This window comes from Betta splendens, chromosome 2 (genome assembly GCF_900634795.4).
Source record: "Betta splendens chromosome 2, fBetSpl5.4, whole genome shotgun sequence".
NCBI classification, from domain to species: domain Eukaryota; kingdom Metazoa; phylum Chordata; class Actinopteri; order Anabantiformes; family Osphronemidae; genus Betta; species Betta splendens.
The window spans coordinates 23,357,584-23,375,773 of record NC_040882.2 but is presented as its reverse complement, the minus strand read 5'-3'; the positions used below and the strand labels follow the sequence as shown (position 1 = coordinate 23,375,773).

The following is an 18,190-nucleotide window of genomic DNA, read 5'->3' as shown; positions in this document are numbered from 1 at the left end:
AGGCTGAGGGAGCCGGCCCTAGGAAAGCAAACAGCTCAGGCCTACGCAGGTCTGTTGTAGGTTCTCTGTTAAGCATGTGACCGGTCAGAGCAGCGGTTCCCTTGCACTGGGCTCCGTCTGACACTGTGTTTGGTTTGGACTTCAGTGCTGTCATTCTGGGCCCTCCGTGAGAGGGATTACTGGAGCATTAATGTCACGTTTCAACATTCCTGCGTGTAGAACGTTTGTGAATCAGGCCTTTCCTTGCTAAGTGACAGACTTACGCCTACTGGCTTCGAAGCCGGCTGTGAGATGGCTGAGAACTGACTGGCAGCCAAGGGGCCTACAGGTGTATGTTGGCTCATATTTAATGATTTACTTCAAGAGATTGAGAGCTTTCAGAAGGAAACATAGGTGTATTGTGAGAGGTATTGTAGGCAGATTATACCCAGCTACTGTATACTGTAGACAGAGCTCTTTGTAGATAATGCAAACACCCCACATACTGTACGAGTAAAAGTCAGAACCTGTAGGATGCCGTGAATACCTGGATCCCAGTCAGACTGTTCACGGCCTCTAGAGCAGGGTGTGCATCACGTCCTAGTATCTGAAGCAGACCTAAGCAGTCACAGTGGGTTACTGGGGCGATGTACAGTATTTTCCAAACCTTCTAAAGATGGAGGTCTCCCCTCCGCTGTTTTCCTGACCGAGTTTGGTGCCAAATCATGTGTTTGTGTTTTGCAAATCCCTTGAGAAGTCTGGTATTTTTTTCAGTGACTTGTCACAGGTCCAGTAGTTCATGAAGCAGACGTTTCTCAATGATTCGGTAATAGTATTCCTCGACCTTTATCTGGGAGTAATTTGATTTTCCCATGCTTCTTTCATGACCCTATACAGAAAATCCTAAGAGTTGTTTGTTTATAGGATCTGGGACTACGCTGAAACCCTGAGGCCGACGACGCTCTTGGATGCTTCGCTCTTCCTCATCTTAGTTTTGATCGTTGCGTTGTCTTTGGTGTCTGTGCAAAGTTCTGCATTTGTGCTGACAAATGTTTTCTATCGCTTCTTCTTTATTGGTTTTATGTGGTCTACTCCACAAAGCACTCCTTCCCTTTCATGTTCAGTCCTCAGATGCTCAGATTTTTCAGATAATTTATGCTGTTGCTTTGACGTAGCCTGAGTTTGAACTTCTCCTTTTTGTTTGTCCTGTCAGACGTTCCTTCCTCTCCTGTCTCCTGCCTGTCACTGTTTTATGGCCTTTACGATAGAGGTATTGCACCAACCTGCGGTAATGACATCAAATATATCACAGCAGGTACGGAGGAGTGTGGGAGGCCAATATACAGCTGATTTAATTGTTGGGTTGTACACACACCACCAATTGACTGATGTCTGCTGTGAGCTGCCACTGTTCTAGTGGGAACGTGGTGGTTAGATCCTTTTAAAGTTATGTCACAAGGTTAAGCTGAAGTAACTGGAAGTAAAATGCTGGGAACCACAAATGTTTCCCCAGGTTCAGAACTCTAGGAGTGAAGTTCACAATAGGATAAATATATAAAGTCCATACAGTATGTAAACAGGCCTGTGCAGTCAGTTTATTCTGCTTTTACAAGGTTACGTCAGCTGCCGTCGGTAGATAATTCTAGTACAGGTCTATAAATTCCTGGAAGAATGAAAAGTGAACTGGTGTGTTTCATCAGCAGCGGGTAGGATGGTTTTAGAAAAGAAGCAGGGAAGCGGCCTGGAGGAAGTCCTTCAGGAACCTTAGAGGAACCTCATGGTTTCAATAACTTGATTCAGGCCGCCCCCTGCTGGCCACATGCCGTCATTACCTGCAATGTGCATGTTTCATTTAGGGAAAGAGAGTTTGAACACTATATGATGAGGTTGGCAGCAAGAGGAGATGGATGAATAGTAGCTGAAAGAAACTCTGACAACCTACAAGTTGTTTATTTTTGTCGTATAACTATGAAATACAAATATGTGTTGTGTATATTATAACACCAATGGAAGCGGAACGTCATGTATCACAGCCTTCACTCTTGCAGCTCTAGTAGTGTTTCAGCAGCCAGGTGGGGGCAGGTCTCCCCGGCAAGGCAAAGTAGCTCCACCACCATGGCTTCTCTGCTCTCTCCTCGCGGATGGAGCTCAGATCGGTCATGGTGGCGTAGCGCTCGTACTGGTTGTACGGGTCAAAGCGGTCGTACGTGCCCAGGGAAGGGATGGAATCGGCCTCCTCCTGCACGTCCGGCTCCACCACGGACTTGTGCAACACAAAGTCCACTCGTCCGGCCGAGTCCATGCGAGAAGGCAGGCGGACCTTCTTCATGGCCCTGGAGAAGCCCGGAGCCGAGGCGCTGACGATGTGGATGCCAGGGGTCAGGAGCCGCCAGTAGTCTCCATTTTCAGCTGTTTTGGAAATGAGTTATTTCAAGAAGTGCTATGATGATGTGACCCATGGGACTGAGACAAAGAGCTAAAGTCTTCCCTTTATTTTCTTTGTCGTACATGATAACAAGCAGTACCTGTGGTAACGTCGTGGCGTATCCCTCTGACTGATACTCGTGCCCCCTGGATTCCGTTTCCATCCTCATCTTTGACGATGCCCTTGATACCTTGATGAGCCTGAGGAACAACACACACACACACACACACACACACACACACACACACACACACACACACACACACACACACACACACACACACACACACACACACACACACACACACACACACACACACACACAGTGAAAATGCACTGGTTGGGCTGCAGGTCCAATCGCTACTCACCAGCTCCGCAAACTTGATCAGAGCCTCCTGGTTTTCATGCCAGCTTGTCAGCAAGTCCTCATCTGGAGGGAACCGCTCGCAGCCCAGCTCCACGGTCACCTCAAAGCAGTTGGTGTGCAGATAGTTGAAGTCTTGCATACCTAAACACAAAAACAAAACACACTGAGGAGCTGTGCTCACCCTCCGCCTCCAGCTCCAGAGGAAACAACCAGTCGCCCATCGCCACCTAGTGGCCACATGTGACATTACATCCAGTGCTCCTACTCACCGCCTGCAAAGCTGGACCACTGTGCACCGTTAACGGTTCCATTCTGGCTGAACGCCCGGGATGAACCACACTGTGCACTCTCAATGGACATTGTCCCGTGGGCATTCGCATAAGTTCTTGCAAGAAGCTTAAACACCTACAAAATAGAATATGTTATTGTTTTTGTCTCTCTTAAATTGCAACAGTTTATTGGATTGCAATTAAACCTGATCATATTACAGATTAAATTCTGTATTATCCCTATTTGGACTGTGACACAAATGTCTTGTAGGAGTTTTGGTCAAAAGGAGACCTGAAAGCCTGAAGTTCAAGGCTCTGGTACCTGATCATCCGGCGTCGGGGAGAACATGTTGCGGTCCAGCGGGTGTTTGGACACGTCGTAGGGGTACGACACCACCAGGTCTCCACCGTGGAAGTCAGCAGAGAGCACAAAGGGGACGGAGCGGATCCACTTCATGACAGCGTACGTCTCCGGCGCGACCTGGACCGCAGCATTCAGACTTTAACCGATGCGCAGCCTCACAAGGGAAGTGGAGAAGGAACGTAGCAGACAGCATATGGATAAGGACTCGTACTGTACCTTACCAAACCAGTAAGAGTCTGGGATTGGGATGTGGTCGGTGCGGTAGCCCTTCTGTCTGCGCCGCCTGTAAACGACGGAGGTCAGATCAGGGAAGTTCCTGTTCAGGTCCACGTTCTGGGCGTTGTTTCGACCGATGGAGGAGGTGTCGTATCGGAGACCCTGAGAAATCCAACAACCGCAATGAGGCTTAATTATTCGCATTATCAACTAAATTTCAGCATAATTAAATACAATCTTTATGATAATCTGTTCATGAGGCAGCTCAGAAATCCAGGGCTGAATCCCATAATGCACTGAGCATGGCTCAGGTGACCTGGCGCCTATCAGCTCCAGACATGCGAGTGCATGAGCCCAACTGACCTCCTGCTCGTCGCCATAGTTACTGTCCTGGACTCCGGCGGCCGCCACCTCGTAGCCGTCGGGGTTGACGGAGGGCAGGATGTGGATGCGCGTGCGGTTGACGAGGCTCTGGACGCGCTCGTTCCCCAGCCGGTACTCCAAGCACAGGTACTGGGCCAGGTAGATGAGCAGCTGGCGGCCCAGGACCTCGTTCCCGTGCACGTTGCCCACGTACTTCATCTCCGGCTCCACTGCAAATGAGGAGAGAGACGCTGAGGACGGCGCAGGGTGTCGATGCGTTCGTCGAGGAGCTCACGTACACAGCTCGTGGCGTCCGGGGTTATTGGAGAACTCGATGACGAGCAGCTCCCGGCCGTCCGCGCTGCGGCCGATGCTGTAGGTCCGGGCGATGTCGGAGCAGCGCTCCTCGGTTCTCTTCAGGACGCTGATCATCTGCGCGTTGGAGTGGTGGACGAAGTGGATCACTGACGCCGCATCGTCGGGAGGAAGCACGTCGGCGGCCTCCGCTCTCTGCTCTGCTGTCAGGAAGGACACCGGCTGTGATTAACGCGCGTTGGGCTGCGGTGAGAGACCACATGAAAGCGCTCCCAGAGAGAAACGCTGCTGTTGTTGTGCCAGGGTCAAAGTAGGATGTTAGCGGAGTCTGGTATGTGCAGCAGAAACCAAGAATGCATCCATAATTACCAGATACTGCCATGTTTCCATCACCTCTTAATGGATTCATAGTATTTGAAGTCACATCTTGAAATTGTTTCGTCTATGAAAAAAAATACAGCACTGGGATGGGACGCTGGTATTCGAATGGGAAACGCTGCACAGGACTCTGGGTCACATGATATCAGAACAGGATATTCAGTTTGAAATGAATATGGAAATAATTACAGATGTCAAACGCGCTGCCAGACATCTGAGCCGCATTCCAGTTACAGGGAAAGGCCGTAAAAACTGAGCCCCTGCAATAAAACGCTACGAGACAGAGGCTGGTTTATGGTTCAGACTTTTATCACCGTGTACGCACACGAGGCAGCTTTCACTCCAGTGGTTTACAAGTCAGTGTTGATGTTCCTGTGGAGCAAATGCAGCCACGGGAAGCGCTGACACGGGACAAGGCTTTCTCTGTGTGAGCCGAGCCACGGAAACAAAGAGGTCAAAGGTCAGAGCGGCGGCCTCACCTGAGAGGCCCTCCAGGGGGTCGTAGCAGCCCTCCTGCTCGCTGAAGAAGAAGCGATCGCAGTCCATGAAGTAGGGCCAGGCCATGTCTATGGCCTGGAAGGCGCGGCCGCACCGCCGCTGCACCGCCTCGCAGACGCCGCGGCACGGCTTCAGGGCCCGGCCCGCCTCGCAGCGCGGGGCCAGCACCGAGCAGCCCAGCATGCGGACCTCGGGGTTGCACTCGCCGCCGAGCAGAGACTCGACCACGCTCAGCAGGAGGTACTCGGCGCCGGCCTCGGCCTCCTCGCGCGTCCGGTGGCCGATGATGTTGGGGAAGATGGTCTGGGAGTAGGCCATGTCCTCGCAGTAGGACAGGAGGATGCTTGTGCACGTGGCTGAGATGCGTGAAATGAGATTCGGCCCAGATCAGTGGGGAAAATGAGATGAACTGTATCGTACTTTAAAAGATGAGGAAACTTATCTCCATCTGTATGGATAAGATAATAATAAACCTCTCCATTCTCCCCTCCACTCGCCGCTCCTTAGTATTTCTATTATCTCGGGAAATTAGAATTTTAATATTTCATAGTGCCATTGATCATCTAAAAATACACATGATGGTTTCATGGCTTTGGTGCCAGATTCCATTAAAACTAGACCCAGTGTGACTTATGAGCTCATCCCTTTTGTTGGTTAAACAGTGACTCAAGCTGAATCCACAGGGATGTGGATGGAGAGCGTTAGCTCCTGTCCAGAGTGGGAGGACGAGGAGCGAAAGGAGCGAGCGGTCCAGACATGCAAAGTCCACGTGGACGCTGCCAGCGGGTACTCACGTTTCTCCTCCACCGTCGGTTTGCACGCTCCTGCAAGACACGTCATTGTTATTAGCTGACACTAGATGGCAGAGTGGCTTCTGTGAATGTCTTGATGTGGCCTGTCTTCAGCTAATAAACCCCTGGTTTGGCCTCGCACCAGGTTCGTCTCTGTCACCAGAGGTTCCACGTTAATCAGGACTGAAACGACGCAATCTGACGCCGCCATCTGATCATAATCACGCAGCGTTCATTTACTAAGGTTGGATGCGTGTAATTTGCCGCATCACAGTCGCTTTTTTCCCCTGGAAGTGTCCAGAGACTCGCGCAAAGACGCAAAGAGGGCGCGTGCGCGCAGCAGAAAACGTTTTCGTGTGATTAAAGTAAGAACCTTTACCTCGAAACGCTGGGTCGCAGCGCAGAGAGGACGACGCAGCGACGGACAGGAACTGCAGCAGCACCAGCAGCATGGTTCTCCCTCGTCCGAGCGTTCCGCCGCGTTCCGATGTGGCACCGCACGCGCGCACGCAGCCAGGCGGAGGGTGCGCGTTTGCGTTTGAACTTCCCAAGTCTGCAGAAGTTCCCTCTGAACTGCTCCTAAAGCGACTTTGCACACGCGCGGGCGACTCTCGAGTTACAGAGGAAATAGCTGTGGGGTGAAGTAGGGACGTGCGTGAAAATGTCAACTTCAGACTTTACGAGGATGACGCAAACTTGAGGTTTAAGCGAATCAAACCGCTCCTCACTGAGTCATGTTTATTGTTTAATTTTTTTTATTTCAGCGTGTAATTGAGTTCTGGTTAGTGTGAATGTCATCATATTGTTTAAAGCTACTGTAGGTTTTGAGCTTTTTTAAATTTTATTTTGTAGAGTTGCTATTGACACCTCCCATGACGTCAGACAGATTGAGCAGCCAGAATTTACGTAAGCTCTAAAATGCTGCTGTAAATTCCATAAACAAAACATACCTCAGCATTATCATTTCCAGTTCTTTGCTTGTATTAACAATGAAAATGATTTTTTCCATTTGTATTTAACCCATTACAGCAGACTGGAAAAACTCCAAAAGCGCTGTTTGTAATTCCTACAGATTCAACCCAAGTGCAACTAGGAAAATCCTGTGCCCGTGCCGGCTGATCCAGGATCTCTCGGGATCTCTGCTGCAGCCGCAGCTGGATGACTTTCGGGGGATCACGGCCCTGTTGACAGACTCTCAGACACCTGGGCTCCAGCGCCTCACACAGGGAACAGCCCCAGAGCATCACTGAGCCGCCACCGCCTGAAGCTGGAAGGCCCATTTCCTAAAGTGTTGTTGCGAGTGAATCCGCGTAGACTCGTTTACACTTATGTACATATATAGGGATCATTTCATCAGAAATGGCGCTTTCAAACATGTGCCTTAAGTCCTAAACATCACACTAATGCAGCAATGATTCACAAAGTCACTTCTAGGTCACTCGGCTCCCACCTGACCCGTTTTCCAGCACAGCAGCTGTACTGTACAATTTGTAAGTGTACGGAAGCGCTCGCCTCTCGCGCACCGCTCCACTTCTCCTGCAGCGCGACACGCGGCGCCGTTCCTGGTGGCTACGTGCATTTCGCACGTGAACTTGTTTTGCTCGTTCCTCTAATTACAGGGTGTTCTCTGCTTGAAGCTGGGCTGACGCGAATTAGCATAATGGCAGTCGTGATCGTTCATCACGCAGGCAGGCGAGGACCCCTGGGTTCCGGACTGGATAGAGGACGGCGAGAGTGAGGGAGTTTGGGGCGGTGCCTGTTGGAGGGAAGGATGGAAACCTAGTTTATCCTCCAGCTAAAGCAGGAATATGAATTGTGCTGTAAATAGGGCCATTAATTTGCACAGTGCAGGAGATGAATGAACGTACTGCTTCTTAAAGGGAGATGTGTATGAGCAAACATCTACTCAAACCACATATCAGTGTATTCCAACAGCATTTATGGTCTTTCCTGGTGTGAACGTCAATCACTCCGATGATCCCCCGTTTTTTCTCCAGCACGATGTTGACATTTGTGCAGTAATGTCACCGCTATTGATTGGATTGTGATGAAATGTGGTACAAAGCTGAGTTATTCTCTGGGTGAATGGTGCCTCAGCGTTTTACTTATAAGGTCAAAGTTTCCGTCTGTGCTGTTCTTTGGTTTGGGATCAAGTAATTTGGAAACGTTGCTATTTGAATTTTTTGAAGTTTGAGTTTTAAGAATTGAGAGCTATAAATACATTTAATGACATTTATAGAAGAAGCAGTATGAGCAGCTGGACACACCTGGTCCCATTTACATATGTGGACTTCAGCACGCACACACACACGTCCTCATACGTCATACGAGCCGGTTTAAATGTCAGCTGCTTCTCAGGTGCTGACCAGGTTCAAAGATGCTGCATTAAGTCCCTCAATTAACGCTGCTGATAATTAAAGTCACTATTGAGATGCGTGAATCAGACTCGCAAACAATCAAATGCTGTTGCAGACCTGTCTGTTTTATTACGCTCGGCAGCCGCGGAGGCCGATCATGCGCGGCCACGGTCGTATTTATGCCACATATTGTGTGTGATATAATTAGGGCCACAGGGCAGATGGTTCCATAACGATGTGATACACGCGCAGATGAGCTGTTGGTAAACAAGGAACCACAATGTGTTGAATGGATTTCATTAAAACTTCCCTCCACCCTTTACCTGCATCCTTCAATTTCACATATGGAATATTGACAAAAATGTTTCCATAAACCTGTAATTAGTGAAATAAAAGTACAATTTGTCATTTAGTGTCCAAGACTTTTAACTGCACGGTTTGAATTCAATTTACAGACTTTCAAATCAAATCAAAAGGGCATTATCTCGATTCAATAGCATTACTGTGAGGACATCCATATGGTTAATAGCTTCAGAACTGACAGCTTTTATTGCACATTTTAACTAATAGCTAATCACACTGCCAAAGTACAGCAAGTGGCTCACAGGAGGAAAAGTATCCAATACATCCACAATATATCGTTTTTATAGTAAAGAAGCGATTCTGCTAAAAGAAATCACACATTCAACTGTGGCACAGACGGAAAAGTGTGTTTGAAAGCACTTTAAGAGCATCTCTGTGTGACATCACACCACGGCCTTTAATCTAGACAGAAAGTTTTTCCCTGTACAGTGTAAAATATATAACACCATGTAAATGTCCGCGGGAACAGCGGCTCCCGTCAGCGGGAGAAGCTTCATTCAGGTCGGTGGAGGAGCTCCACGCGTTTCCCTTCAAGGATGTGACCATCGATGCCTCACACGTGAGGGTTAAGTTTGTTCTGTCGCCTGTAACCTTGTAATTAAACATAAACCTCCTACTGTGATCTCAGCCGTCCCATAAACCTTCATTCAAACTTTCAATGCATTGACTGAATTAATAATGCGTGTCTTTGCCCTGACTCCTGTCTCTACACAATCACTGCGGCCACTAAAGGTCACTTAATCGTGGCACTAATTGATGACGTGCAGCTCCAGCTTGGCTCCTCTGGACGTATTAAAGGAGTTCACAGCAGCCGTCGGACCCTTCACAGCCCCAGTGGGACCAGTGGGACCAGTGGGACCAGTGGGCTGGCGTGAAGCAGTCCAGCACAGTCAATGTGGAACTTGAAGCTTCGCCGCTGCTTTTCGTGTGTTCTGTCAGAGCCGGCGTCCTCACATCGACCCCGACGTCCACTTCCTGTCGACGGCTGTCCCGCCCCCTCCCTCACCGCTGTCTCTTCAGTCCTCTCCACCCACCGCTGTCCGTATTTGTGCTCAGAAACCCCCCCCACCCCACCCACCCACCCACCCACAGTCTGTCCCCTTTATCTCTCCCTTTCTTAACAATATCCTGTCCTCTGTGTCTCGCTCCACATTCTTGTCCTCCGCCCACCTTCTCCCTCCGAGAGGCAACCTTTACTTTTGGCCTGTGGTGGGTTCCTGTCACGTCCGCGCGGTCCCCGTTAGCTGATCCTCTGGAGGCAGTAGTCGTTTTCTGTGTCTAGAGAGCTGTTGTGGCCGGACGAGGGGTACAGGTCGCGGCGGAGCAGCCGGTTGACGACAGTCACCAGGACCTTCTTGTACTGCTGACGCAGGAGGGAGTAGGCGAAGGGGTCGGACGCCGCCTTGCTGTACGTCAGGCACTTGCTGATGATTCCCCAGTGGCGGCTGATGTCCACGGACGGCAGGAGTTCAGCCAGCCTGAAGGGGCGGCGGCAGAAACATGAGTAAACACAGTCTATTGATGCTTCTTTTAATAAACTGCAGAAGAATTACACTTAGAGATAAGCACCAGAGTGAGTCTTGGTTTATTTCATTATAAACAGCACAAAGAGTGTCTTGTTTTTTTTCTTCCATTTTGTAGTCTCTCTTCTTTGGCCTATGACCAGTGGAGGCAGATGACCTCCCACCCCATGTTTGTGTTTTAAACCACTAAAAAGTGTCTTGAGATGATGTGTTGTTATTTGCCACTATATTGAATTTAACCAATTAATTGTTTTTTTTTTTCGATTTTCACCATATTTCTTTCACACATTTTGATATTGTTTGTGACTAAAGATTAGGTTTTAAGGGAAATTAATGTGAAATTGTGGAATTGTCACTCAAGGTCCTTCACAATTATGTGACTCAGATGAAAACATCCATATATTAATTGACGGAGGAATTGATACTGAACTTTAAAACTGGGGGCATTTTACAACAAACTCAATTAAGCACCTGCCATTTTGTTCTGTTCTACCATTAATGAAGCACCAGTTTAAGTCTGTGCTTAAACTGATGGGACGTGGAGAACTGATCATAAGTACATGTTTCGGGTTCTCGGGTTGCTCCCAACAGGCGGGACTGGTCAAGAACTGGTCAGGAACTGGTCAGAAGGTCGCTCTCCCATGCACGCACACCACCAGCATCACGTCGACGCATCGACACCACATCTGGCTGACGAGTCACAGTGAAGTATTTCCCCTGTTCTCAATAAGCCACTTCGCGCTGGCAGCATTGTGTTATTGCGTAATGTTTACCTGTGTTTCTCTGGAACCTGTTTGCGCAGCACAAGCACAGTACCTGATGAGCCACGATTCAAGATTAAACAGTATATATTATTATTTATTATTATTATTATTATTATTATTATTATTATTATTATTATTATTAGACAACTTTTTTAACAGCAAACTGGGAAAAGCGAGTGGAACAAAGGTCCCCAGGTCGAAGCGGTGACGTTGGGCAATAATCGGGCAAGCGCTGCGCAACACGGCGTCAGGTTCAAATAAGCAGCGTAGCGGTGCACAGAGAACGGGAACTTTGCTGTCGCGCTGTCGCTGATCTCATCTGACAGATGGAGTCCTGTACAGTCGAGGACAACGCCGAGGTCATTTACTTTTTGCGTGGGTTCCGCCGCAGGGCTGGAAGTCCACGGGCGAGTTGCGCCGATGTTGTGCAGTAGAGGAAACGCTTTGCCGCTCACCTTGTGACGACGTATGGCGCAAAGCAGACGATAAAGGAGCCGATGAAGATGCTGATCTTCTTCGTTGCCCTCTGCTTCCTCCTCTTCTGCTCAGCCAAACACCGTTGTTTCACGCTGGACACAGCAGACAAAAGGCGCTCGGTGTTAATTAATTGGCACTGTAACAAACCCGACTGATAAAACGTGACGTCGGTGACAGTTTGAACTGGTGTGGGTGAGGTGAGGTACCTCGGGTGAATGTCCACCAGCAGGAACAGCGTCTGCATGGTGATGATGTCGATCCTCTTGCAGTGAAACCTGGCCACTTTCAGCACCTTCAAGTAGGTGAAGCACAATATGAGCAGGGAGAGCGCGAAGCTGGTGGCGTGGAACACCACGGTGAACACCGCGAACCCGACGGCGTCGCCGCCGCCGCCGCCGCCGCCGCGGCTCGGCCGCAGGGTGCACGACGCGTACGCGTCGCTGTAGTCGGCCCAGGAGAAGAGCAGCGCCGCGAGGGAGAAGGTGAAGGAGTGCAGCCAGGCGTAGAGCACCATGAGCAGCGCGTCGCGGTAGCGCATCTTGGTGGAGTAGCTGAGCGGGAACACCACCGCGATCCAGCGGTCGATGCTGAGCGCCGCCATGCTCAGCATGGTGTTGGCGCTCAGGAAGGTCTCCAGGAAGCTCAGCGCGTGGCAAACGCGGTCCCCGAAGGGCTGCTGGTTCCGGACGATCCCCACCAAAGTGGCCGGCATGTTCAGAACGGTGATGAGTATGTTGCAGAAGGACAGGTTCATGGTGAACACGCCGGGCACCTGTCGGCGGATCTCGGTGCTGTGGACGAAACATAGCAGCACCAACAAGTTTGACAGCAGCGAGACGACCGCGACAACGACGATGCACAACGCGACAGTGGTTTCAGCAAAGTCCATGTCTCACACCAGGGGGTCCGCTGTCGGTTTACCTGCGCCGGCTGCCGATAAGAAACACCTAGACTCAACCATGGCGCGCGTCTTTTCCCGTCTCCGCTAAAGTGCCGTCAGTTCAATTCCCGTGCGTCCGCGCGCCGCCGTCTCCTCCAACTTCCGCGTGCGCTGTCCAGCGTGCTGAAGCCAGCCGCCGCCACCATGCCGCCCCCGACCCCGCGGTTATTCCCCGCGCGCGACACGTGCGGCGAGAGTGAACGCGGCGTGTGTCTGCGCGCGTGTGCTCGGCAGCAGCCTGGCTCGTAGGAACGGCCCACGCATCGGGCGGACGCGCCTCAGGACGCGCACTGAGGAGGGTCGGGGCAGAAAGCGGCGTGAAGTGACACGCGGAAACAACTTGTCCTCGCCATCGAGCTCCCACAGCTTCACATGACTTCCTTTAAATGACAGATGTTCCCCGTACGCCGCACCGTTTGATTCCCACGCGCAAACTTGCGCGCAAACCGCTCATCCAGCTGCCGCGTTGCTATTTCACACGGGGTTTTTCTTCGTATCCTCTGCCTGGTTCGAAATAAAAGCGGATCTGGAGACAAAGCGCGCAGAGGAACTCGGGGGTGCGCTCCCTGACGATTGGAGACGCGTCTGCCGTGACCGAATGGCACCAGGTGCACACGCGCCTGGGAGGCACGGGGGCAAATAGATCCTATTCCTGAAATGAATTATTTATGACCCCACGGCTGCAGTAGATGTTTGTACTATTACCATTTGTGTCCAGCCTGCAAAAATATACAGAGGATGCTGCTATGTTAAATGTTAAATCAGGAATAATGTCTGTGTTAATGAGGAAGAGCAGATGCTTCATTTTACCAACCTGATGAGATAAGTCTTCAGCATAACTGTAGCTTTTAATTAAAGCAAACTAAACAGTGTTACACCATTGGTCCCTATGGAACAATGAAAACCACTGAAAGACAAAGGGAAATATATAGTTACAAAGATGCATCTAATAATACAATTTGCTTTCCTTTTTCCAAGTAGCTTGTAGTTTGTAAAGTGTGACCTCCAGCTGTTTTTTTATGTAAAACATATATGATAATAGCTGTTTGAAAGAATCATCTAAAACAAATATATCTTTGCAGTTTTTTTACTGTGTCCATCTATAAAGAAAGGGGCAGTTAGGAAGTGACAAACTTTACTATTTGGGTCGTTTCATGGCGTAAATCACAGAGCAGTAAAACGATGCCCAGTGCAAACTGGAGTAACAACTGCAGCCTTCACAGGAGCCCCTTTGGTGCTGATGTACTGAGTCCAGTTCAGGGGAAGCTGGTGCAGCCAGTGACTCACAAGGGTCAGACGCAGCCTGCAGGCTTTTCATGTATCTCTTATTTACACACACTGGTGCTGAGGCCGGTGCCGAAATCCGTCCCTTTCAATGAAATGCACAGTTTTGCTTAGTTGGGAGCGAAACCGAGCCTTTTTCCACCCCGCAGCCGTCACAGTGGTAGTAGCCGAGTGTATTATGCGAGTCATTGTGGTGTTGGGAAACCCAGGGGCGCTTCCCCATCACCGGCAGATGATGAGAGACGCGCTAACGAAGCCGCCACAGGTCTGAGGAGTCAAAGAGACAAAAGGGCTGATATCAAACAGGCGATCAAATGCCTGGGAGAAGGCTACAGCTGGGCTCACGGAGGAAAAGTGCAGCGCTATTTATAGCTCTATTGGGATGTCACCTCCAATACAGCTCTCGGCGCCGCGTGTTACCTAACAGAGGTATCCGAGCAGCCACAAACAAGATTGCTTTTAGAGGACGCTTTGACGTGAGTCGAGTAATCAGCCGCCGTTGTTTCAGGAATCCTCCGATGTGCCTCGAGGACCTGCAGCAGCTCAACAAATGCACCCAAACTCAAGCTGATTACAGCAGAGCCTGTCAAACAGACGCGTGACTAACTGAATGTTTACGTGTCTCCAAGCAGCACGGAGCTGGTTTATATGGTAACGCAGCAGAAAAGGGGAAAGATGCTGCTCCTCTCCAGAGCCGCGATTGAGAAGAATGAACACAATTCTAATTCATTATGAGTCACAGAGCGATGGAAACCAAGTGGAGACAGGACAGTAGGTGCAGGTGAGATGAGATGAGATATGAGAGATATGAGATGTATGAGAGATATGAGATATGAAATGAGATATGAGATGAGATGTGAGAGATATGAGATGAGATGAGCTGAGATGACTGAGCGCTCTGGCGCTCTGCCTCTGCCCTCTCTCTGCGCTGCGCTGTGCGCTCTGCGGTCTGCGCTCCGCTCTGCGCGCTCTGCGCTGCCTGTGCGCGCTCTGCGCTCGCTGTGCGCTCTGGGCTGCGCTCTGCCCTGCGCTCTGCTTGCCCTGCGCGTGCCTGTGCGCTGTGCGCTCTGCGCTCTGCGCTGCGCTCTGCGCCTTGCGCTCTGCCCTGCGCTCTGCGCTGCGCTTTGATATGAGATGAGATATGAGCTGAGATGAGAGAAATCCAGGAATGTCACATGTTAAACTTCTGCCTCCATAACTCACAGATATAAGTGGTACATTATTTGGATTTAAGATCATTGAACCAATCAATAATAACAACGTATTCAATTTCATACTGTACAAGTCCTCGCGTTTCAGGGCAATTTCTGAAAGAGCAGATACAATGTGTGACATTTGTGCTTGACAAGCGTTTGCCAAGTAATCAAACTGTGTCATGTATGAGTGAGAACAGTGATTAATGGAGATGAAATGAGGAACAGGACAATGAGGCTACAGCACTAAAGAGTCAGGATCAGATCCACGCTCAGTTTAAATCTGCACGAAACACGGTGTGCTTCAATGTGTTGGGCACGATAGCAGCACGTCCTTGGTAAGTTATGACGAGCATTCATCTTGCAGCTTTCTGCCATTTTCTAAATTAAAGACGTAATTAATCAGCAGTGAAACGAACCTCTCGCAGGCGCTGGAACAGTCTCCACCACAGCGCCGCCTGGGGCGTCACCGGCACGGCTCTGAACTCAGTGTTTCAGCGTCTCCGTGGAGAAGAGCCCGCGGCCTGGACGGAGGAGGCTTCAACCGAGCCGTCGCTGCGTGCGCCTCGTCCCAGAGTCACCGCAGCAGCTCCAGAGGCCGGTCCGAGGACGGCCTGGTGGCGTAAAAGGCCTCGGGCCGGCACAGATCCGGACTTACGCTGCATGTTCAACCACTAAAAGATTCATAAGACGTCCGGTGAGCTGCGTGTTCCGGCCCAGCGCAGGAACACGGCACCAGCAGGCGTGAAGTGATTTACTGAAGCTCTACCTGCCTGCGAGGAGGGATCTTCATCCACAACCTATTTGTAACGCTGTGAAAAATGCCATCAAACGCGCAGCGGCGCCTGTTTGCCGCTTCGTCAACCTGCTCCTCGCGCCGCGGCTTCCAGGTGTGCGCAGCTTAGTCGGTCCGGACTGAATCACAGACCTGTGACCTCCATGAGCAGGTAAATATGTTAATCTGACGGCCGTTTCGTCTGAATCCACAGGGATCACAGCACAACGAGAGACAAGCCCGTTTCACGACGCACTGCAGGTTGAACTGGTGGAGGTCGAGGCAGGAACACAGACAGGTTCAGAAGCAAGGTCAGTGTTGGCTCACCTTCAGAGGCTGCTGTGCTCAGACCCGCGCGCCACTGATCCCCCACACAGATCAATGCTCGGTCTCCAGCTCAGACGGCGCATCCTCCTCAGGCAACGCGTACCTGAGGCGCCATAAGGGTTGAGTGTGGGTATGGTTCATGCTGTGCAGCGTTGCATGCTGGGACGCGGCCGTAGAGGACGGCACGGCTGTGAATGGCGGCGAGGATGTGGTTACAGGACGAGTAGCGTTGGAACACACGGACGTCCTCCGCACTTGTTTCTACAGTAGAACTAGTAGAAAAAAAAGAGGCCGACGCTCATTTCTGGTGGCTTTAAAGCAAAAAGCAGAAGCCGCGGTTCCCTGGAAGCGCAGCTGGTGGGAAGAAAGGAGCACGGCTGCAGCGGCTGCTGCTTGTTTCACCAACAGAAACTCCTCACGGCGTCTCCAGGTAACAGACATCCACCAGCGCTAATTACCCTCACATCAGACATCATCTGATCATATGGTTTACAAACATTCAATAATGAAGGCAAATGGTTCTGGTTGATGTATATCGTTTTCCCATTCGTGCTCTGAACCTCACCTTCACCTGCGAACGCCTGTCACGTTTCACAATGTTTTTATTACACAGGCATCAACTGTGCATAATGAGGCTGCAACAGCACTCTATGACTATGTTAAACAGCAGAGAACGCGTTGTATTATGAAGCCTCCATTAGCTCCAGTTGCTCCTTTCTTGGCCGTTCCTCACACAATGTGGCCTAATGTGTGGGACTAATTGATGAAGACCGAGCAGCGCCTAATAAACACGTCTCCTGTGAAAGACGCTCCGCGCGAAACAAAAGCCCTTTTTTTTAGCCGTGTTTTTCCAGACATCTGATGTGACGCGTTATTGAGAACGGAGGCCCGGCTCCGCGAACAAGGGGGAGCGCGGCACAGCTTCCAGGTTAAAGCGGCAAGACTTGTTGAGTCACGTTCCCATAGCAACGCCTCCGTCTGAGAAGTTATCGCTCCATCTCGGCACATGCTCTGGACGCACGTGCCGCTCGCACGATATGAAGCCTCACATCAAAAGGGCGGAGGCGCCGCCGCCTCGTGCCCCCTTTTACCCGCGGACCTGAAGGAGCGCAGGGGTGAGGACGGAACAGAAATGGACCGAGGACGGCCCACACAAGCCACGTTCTAAGGACGCGTTTAGTGTTTTATTAATGATCCAGCCCATTTATTGATCCCCTCATCAATCCTTTCTTAAAGCGGAAGACTAGAATCTATTACAGGGAGGAGAAGGAGCTGAGCATTGTTAGAGACTGCTGAGTGCAGCACTGGCCTTGGATTTGAGCAGCATTCCTTTTATTTGGACCATGAGGCCACAAACGCTTTGTTTTAGCGACCGCAGGTGAGGGAGTTCAGCGAGGGAACGATCCACGGAAGCGGCGGGTCCACCGGCACTGAGCAGGCGCCCGCATTCATTCTCATTAATGACAGGAGCCCTCGGAAGCAGACGGAGCGGGCGGCTCCGGCAGAAGGCCCAGGACGAAGAAGAACGGGACGCGGCCTTTTACCTATTAAGGGTTCACTCAGCGAAACTGCAATACATCACTGAAGCCAAGTCATTTACTGTGGAAGTAAAGTAGATTAAGAAAATGTGAACACAGACTAAAAGTCACATGTTTTGATTTTACAGTCTAACCTTTCATTCATATAGTATAAAGTCACTTAAATAAAAGACACATTTACTCAGCAGCGGAACCTCCAGCCACGCACCGAGCATGAGGCCGGCTCCACCACACGGTGCTCTGGGCTCGAGGCGCACGAAGCCCTGTCCATCACACAACCACCCATCACTGTCATCAGAGACAAACCCACAGTTCAAACACTGGATTTCACTACACAGATGGGTTTCACTCTCCTAAATGCATAAATGCTCATTTCTGCTGTTGGAGGAAAACTGAAAAAAAGGTTTTAAAAAAAGGTTTAGTCAAAATGCAAAAACAGATGTAGTCAGAACCAGTTTAAACTGTGGCTACTGCTGCAAAAACAGGATATAAACAAGGACAGTAAACAGATAAATAAATGTGCTGGCAGCAGGTTAATGCAACGTGGTTAATGACCGATCTGCACCAGTTTGAAGGTGTCTCCACTTTTTCTCCACTCCAGGAGTGCAGCTATTATAAATGTACCGTTTCCTCCGCCGTCACCGTTCCTGCTGACCCTCTGCCACAGTAAACTCAGCACTGACT

At 50.3% G+C, this 18,190-nt stretch overlaps 2 protein-coding genes across 9 annotated transcripts; both read right to left on the bottom strand.

Annotated features, from left to right (window-relative positions):
• Nucleotides 1-1,908: 1,908 nt before the first annotated feature.
• On the bottom strand, nt 1,909-6,587 carry LOC114841889 (carboxypeptidase Z-like). 6 transcript variants are annotated; one of them, XM_055505317.1, is made up of 11 exons: nt 6,345-6,578; nt 5,969-5,998; nt 5,156-5,530; nt 4,283-4,501; nt 3,984-4,213; nt 3,621-3,782; nt 3,363-3,521; nt 3,041-3,176; nt 2,730-2,912; nt 2,505-2,651; nt 1,909-2,388 (listed from the first exon to the last, which is right to left on the bottom strand). In XM_055505317.1, exons 1-11 carry the CDS (start codon nt 6,415-6,417, stop codon nt 2,030-2,032), a joined length of 2,073 nt encoding a protein of 690 aa, XP_055361292.1. In that variant the 5' UTR covers nt 6,418-6,578; the 3' UTR covers nt 1,909-2,029. The 6 variants fall into 6 exon arrangements, 5 of the variants coding, with proteins under 5 accessions (XP_055361292.1, XP_055361294.1, XP_028982925.1 ...); XM_055505319.1 differs by having other exon boundaries at nt 4,283-4,498; nt 6,345-6,577; XM_029127092.3 differs by having other exon boundaries at nt 2,505-2,604; nt 2,773-2,912; nt 6,345-6,575.
• A 2,257-nt stretch (nt 6,588-8,844) lies between these two features.
• gpr78b (G protein-coupled receptor 78b) lies at nt 8,845-15,426 on the bottom strand. Of its 3 annotated transcripts, none has more exons than XM_029127155.3 (4): nt 15,286-15,426; nt 11,656-12,240; nt 11,428-11,541; nt 8,845-10,163 (listed from the first exon to the last, which is right to left on the bottom strand). In XM_029127155.3, exons 2-4 carry the CDS (start codon nt 12,201-12,203, stop codon nt 9,926-9,928), a joined length of 900 nt encoding a protein of 299 aa, XP_028982988.1. In that variant the 5' UTR covers nt 12,204-12,240; nt 15,286-15,426; the 3' UTR covers nt 8,845-9,925. The 3 variants fall into 3 exon arrangements, with proteins under 3 accessions (XP_028982988.1, XP_028982962.1, XP_028982982.1); XM_029127129.3 differs by having other exon boundaries at nt 11,656-13,940; nt 15,286-15,387; XM_029127149.3 differs by lacking the exon at nt 15,286-15,426 and adding an exon at nt 12,371-14,533.
• Between the last annotated feature and the right edge of the window lie 2,764 nt (nt 15,427-18,190).